The sequence below is a fragment of the Papilio machaon genome, chromosome 13 (genome assembly GCF_912999745.1).
Source record: "Papilio machaon chromosome 13, ilPapMach1.1, whole genome shotgun sequence".
Lineage (NCBI taxonomy): Eukaryota > Metazoa > Arthropoda > Insecta > Lepidoptera > Papilionidae > Papilio > Papilio machaon.
In genome coordinates this window covers 3883711-3907477 of record NC_059998.1, presented here as the reverse complement: position 1 = coordinate 3907477, position 23767 = coordinate 3883711, and the positions used below count along the sequence as shown (strand labels likewise).

Sequence of the window (23767 nt, the reverse complement as noted above, 5' to 3'; positions counted from 1 at the left end):
TCGAGTACAAACCATTTGACGTAACATTAACAATGCTTACGTTTCATGCTAAGCTCCTCCTCCTCACCGCCTGTGATGACGACGGTCGGACTGTCCTCCTGCACGATATCGGGCGCTGCAACAATACAAATAAATCTCTTACACTTTATTAATACAAGGAAATGTAATTATAGTCTATATCAAAAGTACAAACGCTGCGTGCCTATCTGCAATGAACCGAAGGTAATAAATTAAGGCGTGCTTGTGTGCGCCGATGTCGGGCACAAATATCTAAAGCGGTGCTAACAAATAGAACAAGGCATAGGCAATTTCACATGTACATAAATAGGTATATCAACACTTTCCCCGCTGGTCGACGCTATCTCGTATCTTATAAAAACATGTCGCTAAATCAATTGATGGTATGACGCAGGAGGGGGGTGTGACGCGGGACCCCGACCCACCGCGGCCGGCTCACTCCAGTGATATTCGATCGTAACAGGACTGGCGTCTAGACGGCGACAGCGACGCGACCGACAGCAGAATTTGTTCTTTGCATAGCTTTCTTGTTGGATTTGCTCTCGACGAAAATAGAGAAACAGTGAGAGCGGTGACATTTCGCGAGGCGCTTACAAATGTCCTTATCGCTACTGATTTCCTTTGCCTTATTACGGCACTCTATTTAAATCATCGAAAACACGTTTACGTGACTTCTAAAATATAGTTATTTTGCTTTATAGCAGTTCGAAAAACTTTTAATTTTATTATACAACAGCATTTCTTCCCTTCTATATTTATTTACATTTGCTTTAGTTGAAAAAATCTGATAAATATATGCTACAATTGCGATATGCATTACGCTACAGTGTTATTTTAAATTTCATCATCAGTTCACTGTACGTCCCTACCAAGGGGCTCGGAGCCTACCTAAGTTAAGGTTGACCAGGTCATAGTTATAAATTTAATCGAGACAATTTACCCACATCCCCTGTATGTACATAGTAACTTCTTCAGTAGCGCTAATGATTTAATAGCGCGGACAGTAAGGAACATAAAGTAGTATCGTAAACAGTATGTCACGATCAGCGACGCGAGTCATATATCTAAAACGTGAGGTTATATGAGCTTATCTGGTTCGGCTGCGGCTGCGGCGTGACGTCTGTGAGACTGCCTGATGACCGGACCTGTTTACACTGCGAGGATCGTGATCTAGTACCGCGCACCGCACGCCGCACGCCGCCGACATTCATAATTCAATCTGTGAATTCATTTAATGCCTGAGACAGCCCTAAATTTATTGGCAAATGGCGCCAATGCGGCGACGAGGCGGCCTAGTGTATTTGCAAACGTAATATATGTATAGCGAAGTACCAATAAATAAGCTTCGTTACAAATATTTTTCGATAGAGCAAATGCCAAACGGTCGAAAATGTTTAATCCTTTAAAGCGATACATTAAACTCAAGGCCAACACGTAATATCTGATACCTTAATTAATTTGGCGACGTCCGCATTGATACTCCTCTCCCTATATACAGTCGCTAATAAGGAATAGGACGCACTGCGCCGGCGCCGGCGCTGGGGCACCTTTGACTTGCGCGGGCACACTACTAATGGGTATACTCTCTGCGTATAAACGCACACACGCGATGACCATTACTAATCCAATATATCCGAGACTTTTCTCGGTGATCGACTCATTAATGTCGTTTTGTGTCAATTTAAATTTTTACTTCGAAAGCGGCGTTTAGTTCGGGGTACGTGAGGCGACTTACTAAATCCGGCATCATTCGCAGTCTAGTCTCGACCTAAAATCTTTAGGCCTCTCAAACGCGGCGAGTTTTCCAATCGTATGATGTAACCGGGCGCCGCTGTGACGACTACGTGCCCGATTGATACCGTGAATACGCCGCGGTACACGACCATCAATAATTCATGTAAGTAATGTAGTATAACAAAAACTTTACTACAACGACGTAAGGTTTTCCACGAATTGAGTATCGATTCCGGCGCAAGCGCTGGTTGGATGTTAAGTATAGCTGGACAGCCGTCGTGTGTGGGTGAGAACTGGAAACGCATTTGCCACTAGATTAGCCTGAGTTGTTGAGAGCCAGTTTAAGTCTAATGTCGCGACAGTTAACGGTCGACGGCACGTAAACTATCGCGGAACCGGAGCGCAATACTAAAACAAAAGTAACACACGTGATAAGTGGCGCCCTCGCCCGCGTCTCTTTGATGTGACCACTAAGTTACTCGGCTTTATCGGTAATATAGCTGGATCGTTGTACCCGACCAGCTATATGCGATGCGGAGACGTCGTGTAATACGCATTTAATACAGATGAAGCAGATTCCAATAGCCTACTGTGTTTACATATATTTATCTAGTTCCACATATTCATGACTTTTAAAGGGAGCATTATGTTGATCAGGTAAATGTTGCATTTACAAGCTTTATAGATAAGTAATGCAATAAAATACCTATTTAAACTTCTAGCCATACAAATTAAAAAATGCAATGTTGTACCTTTATTTATGAATGTTTTTATTTAAATTATTATATTATGACAAATAATGACTCTGCAAAATGCATCTTAAGAATATTTGTATTCGTAATAATCGAATATTTTGTAATGTTTTAAGGTACCATAAATTCAAATTTTCCATTTTTCCTTAAGAATTGAAAAATAAATGTTGCTAAAGATGTGAAGAAACTATAAGACGTATTGACCAAGTAGGTTGTTGTTTTCAGTTCAGACCACTGTTGTCTATGTATGAGTTGAACAAGGAAGATTGGATAATTAACAAGGTGCTAATGATTGCTTGTCGCCGCTTTCTCCTATTTTTACTCGCAAATTGTGAGCAATGCTAATCTTTGCTGCGTAGATTTAGAAAATTCAAACGGGACTCTACTAATAAATCTTTTGCGCTGTAATGTCTTAAAATTTCTACGTGACTCACGAATCATATGAATGCAAAAATAAGCGTTAAGCTGTCATAAATATCATGTTACATGATTTTTATACATAATCGCGTTCGAAATCATTTTCAAGAATTTCGATGAAGAAAATTTCGTGGAATAGTTTCAAAGTAAATGAAAAACAATAATGTTAAATAAAAAACGAACTCTCGCATTTCTCGAAAAATTTAGAGTAGGTAGACAAAACTGGCAATTTAAACTCTACTGAAAACTACGTAGTTACATTAATCCTACATAAAACCGATATCTACGAGCTTCCATCATCATCATCGTAACAGCCTTTACCGATCAACTACTGCATAAAGGTCTCCGCTCTTTTACACCATTACTTAGAAATTATTTCTTTTTTTTAATTTCATTATTGGGTGCAATTCAAAGTTTTTGAAAACACCCGCATGCATTATGTAGGTGATGTAACTTTTTACTTTCAAAAGGCGCAAACGTATATAATTTTAAAGTATTCATACAAAAACCGTTGGCAGACAATAATCTGTTAATAGATACCAATACCTTGACCTCGAAGTGTAGTGAGTAAAAATTACCGAAACTATTTCAGTGACGCCCGACGGGTGACGTAACAAAAGATGCGCTGACAGTACCTCGCGCTGTCGCTCCTGTCACTTATGTCACGTCACTTCTGTCACCTCGAGATCTGACGGTGCGTCAAGATTTGTAAGTATGCCAGCAAGTTCAAACTTTTATCTTACAAAAATAATTTAATTTTCAACGTAGACGTCCAAATTAGACTCGTCTGGTTATGAGCATCAAAGGTTTCGTTTTTCTTTAAGATATTTTTAAATTGTTATTCAGTAGAGCTGGCAATCAATAAAGCAGCTCGGTCGCTAATAAAATACTCGGCCTAATTAACGGTTAACCCACTTGCGGTTCAAACAAACTCGAGATAACATCGATACCATTGTTTTATTTTGTTTGCAATTCCGTTATCTGGATCAAAAACCGAACGAATTCTATTAATATATCATGACCTAATAATATTTACAATCAATGAATTGTTTACAATAATATAAACATTAGACGTTAAAATACGCGCTTAAATTAGAAATACTAGATAAAATAGGGCCTGTCAAATATTCGTGCTAGGCCCAATGATCTTATTTAATTACCACAAATTTATAGCATAGAACAAAAGAATTGCATTAAATACATTTATATTTAATGGAATAAGTTAAAAATAAGTTGCTTAAATAGAATAAAATGTATGACAAAAAACAACTTATTGCCAAACTTTTAACTCATAAAGCAATCATATTTTTTTTCTTACACGAAAAGCTTAACAACAGCGTATGCTTACTGCCAATGTTTAGTTCAAAGTCTAATTGGCAATAGTTGGAATTAGCTACGAATGCAGCCCGACATGACGGCGACTTGTAGTCATTTCATTGAGTACGGCAACGCAGGGACAAGACTCTGTCCTTACTACAAATGCATGAGGCGCAAAGCGACAAGCTCCCTGCCGGCGCTACACTAATTTATACGTAATATTTGTAATGATCGTGTCGATGATTGTTTATGGCGCGGGGAGAGGCGTGGGGCAGGGGGCGCGGTCTTATTGTTATCGATGGGCACTCGCGGCACTCGCTCGCATAACTGTCGCGGTATGAAAATGCAGCCGGCGTTGGCTCCGATTCAATGTTCATTTCCATAAAATATAATTCCATCTCGACACTCACAGCGGTCTCGTTGTTAATGCTATCTTAACGCATTCACAACATCGAGCGCTCGAATCAAAGTTATAAAATTAAAAATCTGTCTCGATCGAATGCAAAACAAAAAATCGTACCAGCAGCGGCGCCATTAGGTACATGCACTCCAGCCATGTTTGTGCCGAACAGAACTGCGCGAATTTCACTGCAAACTAAAATGGTGTAGTTACATGATTTGGAAATAACTTACAACGCTATGGCGCGTTCACGCGGGCGCGGGCCATGTACGGCAGTAGGCGGCGCGGGCGCCGCATCGCACCGCCGGAGGTATTTCTGCGGCGGCCTATGCAGCGCCGTTTACGGCAACCATTTACCCAAAAAAGTAGAACAACGAACCGGGTCTGCTGTTTACAAGACGTGCAACACTCCGGCCGCATTGTCTCGAGGTGAAACGCTAGCCAATTTGCATTTTGCGCTTACAATCCGCGAGCACCCTGCGCTCGGCCGCACCGCCACGATAACAACCTCATGAATTTCTCTTACAGCGTTCTAAGTTTTGCATTATCTACCGACAATAAGACATAACATATAACAATGCGGTAATACATAATTTTATCACGGATACAACGGAAAAAACACGAAACAATAATGAATACTGTTTCATAATAACGACAACTGTTTTTTTAGCTCGTGTTAATTACTTCCTGCTATCTTACCTATAGTGCGCCCATACTTAATAACTCATTAACACATGCTTGGAGATAACGAGGTGTAAACATATATCACAAACAGACACCTCTTTGCGTTCTCTTCATCGCGATTTGAATGAGCGCTCATGAAATTGTGTTTGTACTTTTAAGTGAATAAACAATGCGACGAGACGTCTGTGCAAACTAAAAACAACTACTCAATCCAAACTTACTTTCGGATTGAGTAGCTCCTTTCTGTTACTTTGATATCTACATAATATTTTTTTTAATTCATATTGGAAGCAAAATTACACAGAAAAAGTATTTTTTTTTTAATTGGAGCAGCGGATCACCTAATCTTAATTGATCCGATGTCCATTACAATGCGAACCAGGAACCGTAAGCCAGTAACCACAGATGCGTTGCCGGTCTTCATAATGCAAGTAAGAGTACTGATAAAAAACTAAAAAATATAAGCCGCGATAAACAAATTATAGTTTAGTTTAGTTGCTTTTCATATATTTTTCTTCTACATTTCCAATATTAGTAAGATAGATGAAAAGTTTAGTTTGAGATGTTTTGATATTCTTAACATTAAAAAATGCTCTTTAAAAATTTTAAAATTTTATAAGAGGTTGAACACAAAAATAACACCTCAACCATTTATTCGAAGCCGTGGTCCCTAACTATTGCTAATATGTAATCAATTGCGAGTAAAAAAACTATAGAAGCGTATTGTAATCGAACTATAGAATCGTAAACACGGCAATTAGCGATTTATAACTAAGTAAATCGTAATCGCCGCGCTGATTGTGTCACAGATAATACAATTTCAACTCATTTATTGATTTAAAAGTTTATAATAAAGCTGGCCAGTTATAAAAAACGTCTACGTATTCATGTTAAACAAAATTAACTTTTAAATATAACATTTTTTTGCTATAATTAAAATTTTAATCTAAAATTATAGTTATGATAAATTATGTTTGGTCTCTGGCGGCGCTATAAATTAAGCAGTTGTAATTAAAAGGTTTTTTTTAATTTGGTTTATTATAAATCGGTACATTTAACCGTTTAATTGTTAGGAGCGAAATAGTTTCGACAAGTTACTTGTTAGAATTTTAACTTTTTTTTTAATTTTTTTAAATAAATAATTTAATTTTTTTTTTAATATTGCTTGCATACTTTTGTCTATGCTCATTGTGCCTTTACTGTAAATATAAAACTTATCAGAAACTGTTAATATTTATTGCTTGTGCTTTTAACATTATACATTATAAATGTGGGTAAACGTAAACGAACAAAATTCAAAACGATAAATTAATAAGTAGCCTTATTTTCTAGTCAACACCTTAAAAACTACAATCTTAAGTAATGTATTCTGATAATTTAATTTGCAATCAAATAAATTAAAGTCACGTCCCCTCGATCAATATGAATTCATCTATTTGATTGTAAGACATACTTCAATTTATTGTTATCAGTAATAAAACTATACCAACATGTCCTTTAAATCTTTAATATTGGCTATTACTCTTTTATAGCTTTGATCTGTTGACATTTAACGTATGTTGTTTTATGTTAATTGAATTGTAAGCAGCGGTGCGGACGCGCACGTCCAACAACTTACATCCCAACGTGTTATTCAATACTTCGATTCACGCATTGTATTAGTACATAAGAACGAATTTAGACAGTCGATTGATTCATATGTCATCGTTCAACACCACGACAAAAATGTCGACAGCCGATCTACCACTCGGAAAAGGTCAGAAGAGATTAAAAACGCCGCCTCTAAAATGTATTCAAATCCCATTCAGACCATACTTTCATTAAAAAAGACTTCGTAACGATTTTTAATATGCATTCAATATAGAGACTCCAAACGAGGTCTGATATACCAAATATAGATCAGCCTTGATCTTGCTATCTTTGATTTAACGAACGTACTTAGAATAATAGAGATCGATGTCGGAAGATAGGGTATGAATGGTGTCCCTTGTGAGCGGAAACGGGCCATGTGGCGCCCAGTGCCCGGCGCCCGGTGCGGCGCCAGCCTGCGGCCGTGAAACGTGACTTATCACAGGTCAAAGCTCTTGATCCTTGACCTCCATTATTCAAACAAACTTTTCTGCTACCGCGATTGTAAATAACGACCGGTTGCAAAAATAACTTTGATCATAGGATCTAAAACAATAGATTTATAAAAAAAACACGAAGAACTTACTACGCGTACACAATAACTTGAGTTGAGGGCAATCCGAAGCAATCGCTCATGATTCAGCTCTCCGACTACGCAAGTTTACAATGGTTACAACGAGCTATACTATGTTCTATACCAGGGGTGGCAAACCTTTACATATCAAATTTCCATTTTCATAAATAAATACCAAGCAATAAGTAGTATAAATTTCAATGATGCGTAGATTGACACAAAACGATATCATGGAATCATCATCATTAAAAGAAGCATTATAACGTTTAATTTATCACTATTTATATCGTAATATATGACTTCATATGATGAGATACATCGCATACCTTCTCACACTCGACACAATTATCAACAGCTCTGCGATTTAAATTCAACACTCAACCTAATTCATAATTGATTTGCTATTGGCAATATCAATAATCACAAAGAATTCTACATAATTAATGTGTGTCGGCTCCATTGTAACACACTGCAGTTGTGTGATGTCAAAAAAACTACAACAAATACTAGTTACGTAGATGTCATTCAGCATTCCTTCGTGAAAAAAGGCATTAAGAGCTATTTGGTCATTAAAAATTTCAAATATGAATAAAAATGCCAAACAAATTCTCATACGATCGTATAATTTGAGATGATCGGCTATCGCACGACTTCGACTGATTGCTGATCGCAAAAAGTCTGCAGAAGCAGTCTCCTTACATTGTAGTAACCAGATTGACATTGGAATGAGTGTAACAGTGCTATGAAAATATCTTTAAAAATAAAAATGTTTACTTGCGAAAATTGTAAATGTCGTCAGGAACATTCTCGACGCTTATTTCCCCTTTATTTTAATACGTTTCTTTTATTGTTCCTAGGTGCAACGTTATCTCGTAATCTAACACGTTTCATAACACTCGTAAACAACTTCTTGGCAGACAAACACGCGGGCCTGTTTGCTTTTATATCTTAATGTTTTCATATATCGCTATCGCACCGCAAATACTGGCAGATTGTTACGAAATACCGCCATTTCTCGAGTGGCATTCGATAAAATCGATAATTTTATTCCCCTTTCTATTTTTTTCACATTTTTTTAAATAAGTTAGCTTTCATCCAGCCATTAGCATGCCATCGTAGCATTTCATGCTGCCTAAATGTTAGGGTCATAAGAGATGAAAATTTTCGAGAGATTTAGTAATCAGCAAGATTCCGCAGTGCACTTCACATGTTCTTAGTATTAGCCAACAATAAAGTTTTTGCTATAGCCTTATGTTCAGTGATCTCATCGGCGTCTTTATGTTCGAGGCATTTATACTTAAGCGTACAGACAATCAGAAAAAGTTTTAAGTGTACGCCGTTCGTGATTTAATCCGAGATTTCCCGATTTGGAGTGGGCCCACCACAGAACCATTTGGATATTTGTTGATAAGTAAAACGTAATCTTCCTCTTCAAGATATAAAACTCTATTCTGCTTGAAAATGGTAAACGGACAAGCCGATCATCTAATGTAAAGGCTACCGTCAATGACCTTTTGACAGCTATAGATAGAATCATATATAAAGACAGAAGATAACAAAAAGACAAGAGAAGGAAGGAAGGTTTGATAGGGGGTATAGTAATGACACTATACACTAGGCGCAGTACATTTAATTTTATTTAATCTTCCACTTTTTTGAAAAAATCAAAGATTTTTAATCATAATTATTTAAAAATATCATAAAGCATTGGTAGATTCTATTCAGTCGAATACATTAACTTTCATAAACCAAACTATGTTCAGTACAGTTGTGTACACATAGTAAAGAGCACGGGTCACGTTTGCGAGCGACTGTACCCATTACCATAGATGTTAATTGTGTGTAATAATTATTACTACACGAGGTACTTAGATTTATCGTTTTGATTAAATTAATCTTCAGTGAAATTCAATAACACCGATTGCATTTAACCTAGCGGTCGCATATAAACGTGTTGATAGTATATAATCAAAGATTATTTACTTATTAAAATAGTCGAACATTGTTTATTTCCCATTAATAATAATAATTACATAAACAATATTCTACAATTTAATAAGTGAATAATATGTTGTAAATATTATGATACCCTCATCATCATCATGAGCAAATACACGTCGCAATTCAATTACGTAAACGTTACTATCTTTATCGGTTTAGGACAGTTAGGTTTGGAAGTATTGTTAAGTTAGATTGGTTAAGACCAGATCTCTTGTTCATTCGCACTCAAAAATGACCACGGAGTTTTGTGAACATAATCTCATATACCTATACTTATGTCTTTACTTGAAGTGTATTTTTACAGCCTTCCACCTAGAAACAAAAAAGAGGTCCACAAAGAACCTTGCGTTGTTTTCTTCGGATGGTTACTACCAAGTAAATTGGCCTACGCCGACACCAAAGAGTCTATCAAGAATATTTGCGATACGCGTTTTCGTAACATCATCGACAAAATTTGTGTGAGATTTATCGTTGTACTTTACTGTACTGTAACTGTAATAAAAATGTTATCTATGACGTTAAGTGTCCTTTTCGCAAATTTTCGTGCTAGACTCCTAGGTAAACATGTGTATACATCTGTGTTGTTTAAGATTATTTGTCATCTTTTACAATTTGCAAATACTCTCATAGTGAAATCCGTGCAAGCATTGCATTCACTTACAGTGAAAAAAACAACAAACGGTGTAGAAACGTTTCTTCAAACAACTTCCATTACACACCAACATTTAATACGTGTTGTTTGTTTAGCTGCTAGAATTAAATATCTTTAATAATATATAAGATTTCTAAAAGCATTATCCCTGCCTTTCGGTTTTTAAACAGAGGTTGTTTCACACCCGTTTCCATTTTCTTTGTAAGTTACTGTACCGTAAAGTTAAACAAAAAGATATTAAAGTAACACAGCACAGTCGGCCGACTTTTTGATGTCGCTTACACAATGTTTCGTTTTATTTTTAACGAAAGTGTAATAGATGAGTTCCAATTACAATCCGAATTAAGTTTCATTTCTTTCCATTTATAACTTCGTATAAATTATTGTAAAAATGTGCGCGGTGTACGTAACGATACCCCAAATGTGAAACAGAATTACCTTTAGCATTAAGCGGGAACGCGAATATCGATCGCTATCTTTCTGACAAGCCGATTGGGTTAAAAGAGATGAAAGCCTATTTTATATGCAAGCGTACTTCAAATTATATAATAAATATATCACCTTTCGAATGTTGAAGATTTTTTTAAAATCGTTTCATCCGCTTCGGGCCAGAGATTGCCGCGAATTTACGACTCAGATGAAGATAAAGGCGTCTTCTTTTCAACGATTCAACTCGACTGATAAAAATCGATATCCGATTAGGTGAAATCAATGTTCTGCGACACGTGACGATAACAATCGACAATCTGCGAGATATTTGAATACGATTGCGTCGCAGATGTTCCGCACTCCTTTTATATCATAACTTTCTTAACTTTATATTATGCAAACAGATGTTCATTATAAAACGTTGTTACTTACGTTACTAAATTAAGCTAGGAAACGTTCAATAATTTTTTTTTAACAAAATTTAACATGCTTTCTAATCTAGACTCAAATTAGACAAAGATGTTGAAATTTAAATTATCTGACTTAAAAAGATACATGTAAAACTTTACTCGAAAATCAAGGCAACCATCGTAAAGTTTTTATATTTTTATTCATAATAAGTTATGGTCTCTAAGACACGACTAATAATTAAAATCACAATACATTCACACACCATAGATTAAAAAAAATCATTTAAATTATGACATAAAACCTCATTTTATATACGCATTGTGTGTAAGCCTTGATAATAGTTAAATTGCACTATTAAAATCAATCTTACTAACAATAAGATCGAGAGGAACGCACCGTTGAAATACAAATTATTATCTGAATTTGTAGCGGCATATGTACAAGATAAATCTCTCAACGGTGCTAGCCTATTGAACGAAACGTACACTCACGAACAGAAGTGTTTAACACATGCTAATGTAGTACCTATCTGGAAATAATAAGGTACACTATTAGTGTACTTGACTGTACGTTGACTTTAATGTTTATACATTTCACTCAATACCTCGCTGCAGTAATGTTCTACTGTCGAATGTTTTTATTTTGGAAAGATTTTAAGGGTCATTTGACCCGATGTTATATGACCACAACTATCACAATCCTACTAAAGATGGGTTCATCTTCCTAAAAGATAGTGGGTTATGGTTGAGTCATAACGAGCAATAGATCGTAAATGAGTTGGCATTATATGAACCTAAAACTAATTAGGATTTTCTCTTGTTTTTGTTATTTTTCAAGTTTTTTCAAAACAAGATAAATAAATTAACCAACAATTACGAAGAGCACATTTAAATATAATGATAATTATAATAATTTACATAATAAAATATTATTTTTCTAATTAAGGAATTAATGAACTATTTCTACGACGTTAAAAATACTTCTTTTATAAAACATTTTTTGTTATCATGTATACCTACGTGGGTTATATTTATGTTTTCCTTGAATAAACCTCCACCCTTGATTATGTTTTTATACTTTTTTTATTGTTTTTATAGTAACCTTACAAGACATTGTTAAAATACCGTACAGCATTTTACCTTTTGTAACAGTACTAAGAACAATGTCGTCTTTATTTTACGAATTTAACAAAGTCACAAGTATTCCGAACACGCGGGAGCGAGCTCATGAATTTTTGCAATATTAAAAGGACCATTCGCGGCTCGAACGTTGCCGAGCGTATCCTCAATTTGCATTCATGCGGCCGCAAAGATGCAGAAAACACCGTCCCCGAGCGAGCGATGATCATAAAATTACATATGAACCGGTGACCGTCGGCGCCGCACTTCTATGAACAATGAAATTGTATGGAAATGGCGCCAAACGCTAAATCATAGCCCGCGCCTGCGCACGCGCCTCGCATAAAAGTGTAAACGCGTAAGCCGGCGTCACTTGCAGCATTTCGCTCGTCATGTCCTTGTGCACTTAATTATTCTGCATTTAGCTTTATTGTTATGTAAACATTTATTATTATTTTAACTAATTTATTTTCCCATAACATTAAAATGTACTATAATATTCAATAGCAAACTAAATAGGTGTATACTACTGCATAATATTCTCTTTAACAGAGTATCTTTGGTGTGCTGTTACTTGTAAATAAAAATGCTAAGTCACGTTTATGGTGTACATGCAAATTAGATTCAAAAAAGTACTTTGCTTTTAACTATGACTAGTAGTAGCCCATTGGTTGAAATTCAATGAAAATCAAAGATTTTTTTATAATTTTACTAATAACTAATGTAATACATCTTTATTCTCACGTTATCTTTAATTACTTGTGAAATTAAAATATGTCATTTTTAAATACACATGTCAAGTACTATCTTATTAAAAGCTACTGAACTAACAAAAAATATCTGTGGAATTCTTAAAATTTCCTATAAAATCTAAATTGTTATTATTACAGTGGACAAGTTATCTTGTCCTTTATGAGTCGGCGTCATATTTCAGTCTCATTATTACATTCAAACGGCCCGGGATTGCGGCCCTAAGTGCGTCGGATTCAACGCAATAAAATTCTACAAGCTTCTAAAGTCCTTTTATTAACAGGCAAGTGCAACGTCTCAAACGACTCGTACTAAATCGGTAACATTCCGTTAAAGCATAGTCACACATTAAACCTACTCTGTGCAAGCGAATAATATATTTACATTCTCCCTAATTTATATACAATAAGTCATATTTTGGACAATTTTTTTTTTGATACATCTTTCACGTTAATTACTTTTTAATATCTCTGTGGAAAAAACAAAGATGCAACGCTAAAAAACAATTCATTTAATAAATACTTAAGAAAATCGATTTTTATTCTTGTACAATCGTCAATTTTTGTCTTACATCATATTCGAATCAGGGCGACGTTATGCAATTCAAATTCTAAATACACACAAATAAAAACCTTTTAATGTTATTATTAAAAACACTGTTGAAATAACTATAGAGAAAATATTATGAATCCACTCAATTCTATCTCATGATTTATTAATCCGTGCGAACAGAGTTACAGATTTAAAAATATTCACACCAAATGTCAAAGAAGATTCGAATCTCTTGGAATTATTTCTCAATCACTACGTAAAGCATTTATAATGGAACCGTCAGAGAAATTAAATTTAAATATAATAAGACATCGCTACTTTTGATATTTGTTTTTTATTTTAACAAATTTTATATCAGAGAGTAAAATAGATACAAAAAGCTTAGCAATCTTGTAAGCGTCAAATATCTAAAGAGGAAGGAAAAGATAGGATCGGGGAAATTTCGCTTTAGAAAACAAGTTGAATTCAGTCAGTTTTACCTTTAGAATATTTTATAGAAGAATTCTGATTTTTTGGATACTAAATGTAAGTGTCCTATTATTGCCTATCTTGAAGCCAATATAGCGTGATAATCATGCAAATTCTTGCGATTCTTGCTTTAAAATATTAACAAATCTGTGCAAACTGATAAAGGTAAAATCTTAACAAGGAAGTAAAAAGAAACAATGCGAAAGCAACATAGAATAGTTGTGAAATAAAACAATGTCTGTACCGGCAGTAGCCGCCCTGTGCGCGTTCTCACCAAATTTGCTTAGAACCGGCGTACAACTGGCGCCGGTCTACTTTCCAAATAGCCTTCGCGTCTCGCCTGTGACCTTTACAACACCCGACTCGCAAACCACCGCAGAGTGCCGCGCCTAGTTGTGATAACCAAACCATACGCTACACAGATTTTACGCTAGCTCGTACAACGCTTTATGTAATATCGCAGAAACAGAACAGTAAGACTACCCTCGGCAAAGTCACATTCAAGTCGAATAATCGAACTGGCTCTGTTTTGGCAGGAAGTGTGCGTCCAGGCAATTGTACAGTACTGTTTACTGCTCTACCTCCCTCTTCTACCCTCGTGTGAATCTACCTTACTATTAACAAAACAGTTATAAAAGCAAGATAATAATACTATATCAAAAATACACACTAAGCGAAAAGATAACGATAAAGGTTCGTCGACATGCTCACCTACTTCATTAATTACTTGTATCATTTACATCGACGTTTTTTAATATTTTTGTTCTTTTAAGCATTTAATAGATAACGAAATATAAACAGCTAAAGGACAGTAATGTGATTCTAATATCATTTGAAATAAATTGTTGTAATTAAAACAATTAAGCAATTACATACTCTATGTTAATCACGTTACATTTCTAATCGTACCCACAGTGACAATCTACTACAAACGTATGAAATCCTATTGCTGTAAATTTAATTTCATTTTACATGCATTTTCTTTATATATTTGTACAATTAGTGAAGACATAAACGACACGTAAATATAATTATTTTGTGGCAAGGAAGCCAGTTCTTGCACTATCATCAAATTAGCACCTGATATATCTGCAATTGGAGGAAGTCGATACTTGTTCAACTAGTTAAAATAGTTATTTCACGCTGCGACGAATCCATTGCTTTCACTGTGAATCGACCCTTAGGAAACGTGAGGGGAACCATAAATGAAAACGCAAGCGCACTAATCGACCGGACGACTACGTAACAAAATAAACTGCTTCAAGATGCGTTCAACGCATTTATGACTAGCTCTCGTCGCCAATGCCGATGTACAAATGCAAATCGCACATTCCAAGTTATATGTAACGTTAATATTATGATTAGATTTGCTGATACATTTATAAATGTAATTGGTTTTACGCGCGACAAAAGCGGTCAGGGAACTTTCGTTCACAACCGACTAAGCTGTGAAACTTTCCTGTTGACAGTTTTATATCTAAATAGCTAAAACTAATGTCTGGAATATTGGATATTCTAATTGGTCATTTAGGACTAAAAGACAAGCATTAAAAATTAGTGATGAAGATTTAGATTTTATTAGATTAATAACTAAAACCTAAGCCTTGTTTCGATACTATAATAGGAATAAGCCTTGGCAAAATACTAGCAACTATATTAAAATAAGGAATTTATAATCCTGCTATTTACCAAGTGAAATACTCTTGAAGTTACGATAATAAACAGATTATAAACACAAATTTTAATGCACTAAACGCGTGTCGAGGTTGTTATATACCTATCGATATATATTCAATGTCCTCTAATGTTATATCGCAGAAATATTTGCATGCTATTGAATAAACAAGTGCTAGCTGTCGCCACTGACTTTGTCCGCGTGAATTTAAAAAAGTAGCAGCCTATGCGTTATTTTTGACTAGAATTAAATTCCGTTCTAAATATCGTTTAGATCATAACAAGCAGAGCTGGGCATTAACTCGTTAATCCGTTAATCGTTAATTAACGAAGTTAACATTTTGCTTAACGGATTAACTTTTAAGTTAACTTCAAAAAGTGTTAACGCTTTTGTTAACTTCCGTTAAACTCAACTTCCGTTAATAAAAGTCCGTTAATCGTTAAATAAGAAACTTGGAGACGTGCTGTCATTTTGTTTAAATTACGTGCCACGCCACGCTCGTAAGTTCAATTATGTTGAGCGACTGTCAGCGACTTGAATGGTGAACGAACGAGTTGATAATTGATATATGTGAAGTTTGCGTGCAAGTATGATGCATCAGAGCGTCCGGGAAAGACGTGACCAACAGGACAAAATCAAAAGAAGGTTCGAAATAGTATATTTCATTACGAGTATATAAAAGCAAGAGTATGTAATAGCCCACATTCCGAACGCTCTTCGTCCCTGCAATACCCTCCAATCCCTTTTTGAGCAACTGTATTAAAACATTTTTTTTACTCGTGCTTTTTCTTTAGCTTTTTCAAACTCGTGCGTTCTCTTTCCTAACTGTCAAAATAATGTCTATTGAAAAGAAAAAACCAACCACGAAGTTTTTATAAAAAAAAAATCATTGAAGTTTTTATGATTTATGCAAATATTGCTAAAAAGAAGCTCCTAATTTGTTACAATATCAGATTTAATGATTGTATTCAATGAATTAGGTTAGTTTTCATTTTATTTCATCTCATTAAATTTCATTTTCATTTCATATCAATAAAAATAATCTACTGAAAACTTGGCCGTTTGAGCATAGTTCCCTATGCCTACCCAGAATGGGTGAAGAAAACAAAAAAAAATCTCTGTTTGTATTCTTTTACGGTTGGCGCCATTTTTCAAACATTTTAGTTAGTTGAGTTTATTGTGTTTTTATTATTCTATTAAATTGCTTCATTTTTTCGCAACTGTATTAAAATAGTTGTTTAGTGCATGTGCGGAACTGTCATTAAAACTTGTTCCAACTGTCAACCCTCACCTTCGGCTGCGCCTCGGCTCGGGTAGACATTTGTCGGAACTCTTTGCAATGACAGGCTTTCCGCACTCGTAATGAAATATACTATAATGCATTCATACTTATCTCTAATGCTAATGTATTATAGAATATATAGTCAAATTACTATTTTAAACAAGTGTCGCCACAAAAGTGTGAAATTAGTACGTAAAATTTTGGTATGATTAACTGTTAACGATTAACTTTAACTTGCGTTAAATTTTCGAGAATTTAACGCTTTAACGATTAACGAAGTTAATTTTTTAATTAACGAATTAACGATTAACGAAGTTAACTTTTCGATTAACTGTGCCCACCTGTGATAACAAGCAATATAAATAGTGGTAACATGGATCCATACATCCATCCATACTTTCGCATATTTAATGTTAGTAACATGTAATACCTACGTACTTAGCAATGGTAGAATACTTATATTCGTAGAAAATCATTCGCGTTATAATTATTATTTTCTGCAATCTCGAATTTTAGATCAGGAAATTTTTATGAAGAACATCTTGTGGAAATAACATGTGGAAAACTCGAGGCGAATAATATTTGTTGAAAGAGGTATCATGCGCGGCGGCGGTGCTTGTCCCTGGCGGCGGCGCCGGCGCCCGGCGTCGCGGCGCCCGCTTTGTTTGTACTTCGCGTATGTTCACTATTTACGCAACTCTATGTATCGCAGATTCCCCCAGAATGAGATAGCTAAATCGTAAACTAATGTTACGACCACAAACTGTACTAATTTCAAAGAAAATTTGAACGTAAATTAACGTATCTTCTAATTATATATTAGTATTAATTAAGAAAATCTCCTCTTAGTACTCAGCTAGAGCGTCGGTGGCTCAGGGGTTAAGCACTTGACTTGCAATCTGCAGGTCCTGGGTTTGAATTCGCCATGTACCAATATGTTTTTCGATTTTTGATTTACATGGGTACATTAATCCGACCTTCTTATGATGAAGGAAAACATCGTGATGCAACCTGTACATATCTGAAAAGAAATCCAATGATATGTGTGAGTCAAGCAACCCGCTCTGGGCCAGCGTTGTTGACTATGGCCTAGTCATCCCTAACTTAGGGTAGGCTCTGAGCCCCTTGGTGGGGACGTATAGTGAGCTGATGATGATGACTCAGCTAAACTCCAAACTTTTCAGGCTTAGTTAATTGACCGATTTTGACCTTGTCTGACAGACTGAAATGGAGTGGAACAATGTTAGATAAATGACTTCCGTTATTGTTTGCTTCATTTGTTTATGTGGATTTCTTCATTCAATAACAATTATCACTTTCTATAACGAACTTAAAATTATGATATCAAATCTATCGGAGGACATAATTTTACGACACAATCAGTGCTAATTTTACTTTTAATATAACCGTGATTTATCACAGCACACCAGTGACCCTAAAGGTTATAACAGCATTCCAGCGCGAACAAGTCGCTATGCGTAAGATCTAAAACGATATATTGAAATACAGTTTAATACAACGACCCCGTTTGATTAAAAGATTAATGTTTGAGGTAAATCAGTTGTAGGGTTTGGCGCCGACTGACTGCTTGAGAAATGCACGGCAAGTCACGTTGATACTAGTTTCACACGAGGACAGAACTAAGGCAAAACAATAAGACAGAACAGTACTGCTATTGTTAGAACACACACGTTAAGAACTATTCGGCAGTAAGTGTGCATTCAGATAATAGTACCGCCATTTTTATTACTGTCCCTCACTGTTCTGAACTCGTGTGAAACTATTATTAGTTAGCCGCAGACTACCTAGCTATTACTCAGTATAGTCCCACAAACCGCACACTCCTAATACACCCTTATTAGCCAACATTAAAATAATAACGAGAACCTCACTTGCGGACAGAGATCTCGCTGCTTTTTAAAATTACAATGGTCGAAGGCGCACCACTTTAAATGCCGTCATTAGCGGCGACGTTGAATGATCACGATGGGTGAACAATCCTTATTTAAGAATTGAATATTTTTAAACCTACATCTTTTCACGATTCACCTGTATATTTCATTAGGCATTTCTATTTCTCTCATAACATGTTTTAAAAATACATCTTTAGTTATATACAAATGAGAAAAACAACTCAATATTTCACGAGAATGTTGTCGAAAAAACTAATATATTACAAAAAATTAGTTCCATTTACATGATAATATTTACTTGTACACGAAAAAATATCTTTGTAGTATCGTAACAAATTTTTAAGGTAATTATTATTATTCATTTTAAATATTAACTAAATAATTTCAAACGGATATTAAAATATAATAAGACTACCTAGAATTAATTGTAATTGCGCCGGCCTTCATTATACTTCAAATGGGCACGCTATGTTTGAACAGTAAAGGCGGTATAGAATGTGCCGCAGATCGAAATAACGTTTTCATAGAAATACGGCATTATTGTAAAAGACGACAACGTATACAATACAAATTCCTGAGAGGCATGCGCGGTGCACTGGAGGCTAGAGACTATAGCCATTCTCTTGATAGACTGCCGTCGTACTGGTATAGTGCCCGGCGAACCGTAAACCGACCTCGCCGCAACTCTATCCGATAGATACCCAGACCTTCGACCCGCACACAAAAGTAAAATTTTACCTTTTAGATTATCATACATTCTATGTTTAAGGAAAAAAACAAAAGAATAACCGTAACCTTAACCAGATTTAGCGTCTGATGACAAACGCAGGGTAGGAACATGATAACTTGACAGATAAATAATAAAGTTAAACAGTCCTTTGGTTTCTTCTGCAAAATGTGCAATTTGTATGTGACAAGTATTGTATAATTTTAGTATTACTTCCATACGATACACGTAAAAAATCTTCTTTTTACTCAAGTTCAAAATGGTGACCATGAACCCAGCAATCTTACAATCTGCAGCCACACCTCACTAACACCTGGTGGGAATTCAATTAAAATTATCGAATTAATAGTCTCGATACGGCCCTGGAGATTTATTAAAAGTACGATAAAGTATATTGTTAATCATTACAGAGAGAAGCCGGCACACGGTCAACTGGAATTCTCACAAAGGCAACACTGAATCAGATTTGATGCGTTTTATAGTTACGACCCGGAGATAGACTTTACGGCCGTCTTAAAGTTGCACTACGCTTTATTGTTAATCCATTAAATTATTTCCGTTTGTGGAACAATTGTATGCGAAACATTTTATTCTATTGAAAATAAAAAAGACCAATACAAGAACTAAATATGTCCCCATGAGAGAAAACATAAAAGTAATAAGTTACGAGACGAGCACTGTATTCATCTAATGGTATAACGCTCTCATGCTACAGCATGACAAATATATTAAGCCCTGCATTACTTTAAGAGGTGTATGATGGTACTTGCTAATTTCCTTAGATACAATGATCATTCAACCAATACTGGTTAGCGTCACACATGGCGCGGCTCTCCGAGCAGACGCACCGTATCTGCTACGGATGAGATAGAAGCCCAAGCTCCATCTCAACCCCGCTACACGATAAGTGATTATCCTATAAAATCACGAAAAAGTGAGCGTTCGTTGACATCGGTGATATTTGCTCGCAAAAAATGCGTATGTTGTAAGCGGTGTTCGCTAAAAAGGCGCGCAGACGGCGTCGCGGCGACGGGTCGACGGCCGCGCCCGGAATAACCAGCAGCACCAGCTATATTTGCAGTGGCGACGGGGAAAGAGGAGTGCACGCGGGGGGCGGGGGCGGGGGACACACCAGCGCGTGCCATTTCTGCACCAGCGGCCGGTGCATCTGAGTAATGCCATTGTAATGCTCTCGATATATCCTACTGACGGCAGACGCGGCGTCGGCGTCGACGCTGCAACCGCAAATCCCTAAACGCCACTGAACCGTTCAGCCGGCTGTCAAATATGACCCTTCGTCCGGCAATGCTTACGAAGAATCGGAATAAAATATGAACATTATTGTCCATATATAATGCAATGTATGTCAAATAGGAGTCTGCTTCATTATGTGAAGTGAACAACATTAATATTGTGACAAACCTCTAGTACAATACATCTTACTTTTACTAATATTATAAATGCGAATGTTTAGATGGATGAATGGAAGGATGGATGGATGTTTGTTAGAAGGTATGTCCGGAACGGCTCAACGGACCTTGATTAAATTTAGCATAGATGTAGAACATAGTCTGAAAGAACTCATAAGTTACTTATTAAGTTTTTTTTTATACCGCTCGGACGGTGTCGCGGGTGACAGCTAGTTTATCATAGAACTGACTCACAGAAACGGATAAACAATGGGAATCTCACATACTTATTAGGCGAACTGTTTTCTTCATATTTTCCTTTTTGTTAACATTCGTTTATTATTTCAAATGAAAGTATCCAGAGCCACTCCTAGAGCGTTACATGCAATGAAATTTTAGGCAAGACCGTTCTCTGTGGTATGTATACAGTGGCGCCATGAGAACAGCATAGCTATTAATGTCGCATCGCAAAGAATTCCATTAGTGCTATTACGAATTCGTTTCGTAGATGTTGATTATCTAGATCGAATGTGTCCAGGAGGGGCCGTAGCGCCGGCGGCGGCGCTCACGTATGTAGGTAACGTTAAGAATGAGCCGTGGGAGCCCGCCGCGGTCATTTGTCATCGCCGGTTCCTGTCACTACGTCTGTACGCATACTTTCTCACATTCTGCAATTACCTTTTAAAGGCAGCGAATTTGCCGATTCCAGTAAAAAAAAACACTTAGTGGAATGATGAACGATGACAATCAAGACGCCGGTAATGCGACCTAAAGGAAAGCGCCGCGAAAAAAATTGCAGACGCATTTTTAAATACCGATGATAATGTAACAAGCCGTCTCGTAAAGTGCAATTTATATTTATACATGACACTGTATTTATTTCAGCACTACTATGGTTTTAAAAGACATAATATAACTTACCAAAGCAAAAATATTCGTCGAACAAATAGTTGACCAACAAACAAATGTTTTTTTCCAATCATTATTAATTCAAGCTAACCATTTAAATAAGATAACACTATCGCATTAGTAAGTTAGTAAGTTAAGTTCTACCTGGCCATTTCACATACAATTTTGTTAAAATCTGATCAAATTCTAACATGGTAGTTTTAGTTATTCTCTACAAATGATTCTGGTATCAAACAAATTTGTTTATATGTAAATAGATGTGAAGTTTATGTACAAATGTAATATTAGCGATACGACTGGCGCGGCGTCGGGTTTCACAAGCAGAGCGGGTCATTCGAAAATTGCATATTAATGACGCGCTTCGAGCCAAACAGAACATTCCCACAAAAATCTATAAACGTAAGTCTCGTTCACACAATTTCCTCACACATGTGCGGACAGTTTTCGCGACAGATGGTCCGTGAGTCACTAACCTGTCCCAAGTGGTATTTGTTACCAATATAATCGACACGTTCGACTATAAATCATTCCTATTCCTGTCTGCATTAAAAATAGTCAGACGTCGTTTTCGTAAACGACTATGAACATCGCATCGTTTAATAATACGATTAGACGATGAGGCGATATTTGAGGTCACGCTGACAAGTTCAGTGACCTTATAATGAAAATATATTTATCCAAAAATATGAAAGGTCATATAACAAGATATGTAGGAGACCATTAGTCACCAACCAAATGTGTTCCAGAGATAAACGTATTTCGTCAGTGAAACCAGACCTTAATTGGAGCAAATCTTCTCACTACGTTCTAACAGAGCCAAAAGCTTCTTTTGAAGTAACTTGTATGACGTATTCTTGAACTTAGATCTTGTGGTAAGCCAGTAAGTAGAAGCTGTCGAACATTAAAGTAAAATAAACTTTGAATATATTAAACATTAAGACACAACGTCCTGTTTTGAATGTAGTAAATCTACATCAACGTGGATCCCGTGGCTTTAATAGATGATAACGGTTCCGTCGTAGAATATTCGCGAGCTGGTAACAGAATTGTCAAACAGGAAAGCATGACATCAGTCGAGGTACATAATGCCTTTAAATAAGATGACATCATCAATTTAGGAAATTCAATTGACTGGAGCAGACGTCGTGACGGTCGAATGATGGCCGAATTATGTCGTGTGAGAATAACATTGAAAACAGATTAGAATGACAAGCGCCCAGTTATTGAATATTTACATTTACGTTGCCTTTGTTACTAATCGAAATGGATTGACCGTGTCAATATAACTGATAGGTTCAGCAATTTAGAAGTCACGTTCAAAATTTTGCAAAACTATGTCAATATTTTTACAGGTTACGTATGACGATGAATCATTTGAATAAAGTATTGCATTATGCAAGTATTTACGATTAAAAAAATATTAGATTACCAGAGTTTATAACTTAAATAACATATGTAGAACTTAATATGAGCATGTCGATAATCTGAACTTACGTAGGAGTTTTTCACAATAATCTCTTGTTTCACTTCAGATAACGATTTCACTTCAGAAACGTCTGCATTACGTTCGTGAGGCCTTATTACCGGTACAATCATTGAATATCATTAGAGCAAAGACAGTGGGTTAAATGTGTGGAGCAATCGATTTTGCGACTATAACACGATTTCAAAAAAAAATCTTAACCTGTTCATAAAATTTATGTTTCCTGTATATTCGCTGCCATTGCTAACTTTCACCGAACGAAATGGCTTTTATTGACAATTTGTGTTATTTTTGTCCGATTATAATGTTTATAACAAGTTGTCATTATGGTAAAGAGGTTTTGTTAGTGAATGAATCTGACTGTTTCGACTGAGTTCATTCATGTGTAAATTAATACAAGTGTGAACACTTTCTATTAAATACGAACATTTTGGTTTTTGGAACGAAGTTCCTTATCGCGCGT

General features: G+C 35.9%; 1 protein-coding gene across 1 annotated transcript in view; it reads right to left on the bottom strand.

Annotated features, from left to right (window-relative positions):
• The window catches only part of LOC106717935 (dorsal-ventral patterning protein Sog), a 75595-nt gene that overhangs the window by 6124 nt on the left and 45704 nt on the right, over positions 1 to 23767 (bottom strand). Inside the window, exon 4 of the mRNA XM_014511904.2 lies at positions 41 to 115. Within this exon, the coding sequence (XP_014367390.2) occupies positions 41 to 115 (75 nt within the window). The remainder of the gene's footprint in view (positions 1 to 40; positions 116 to 23767) is intronic.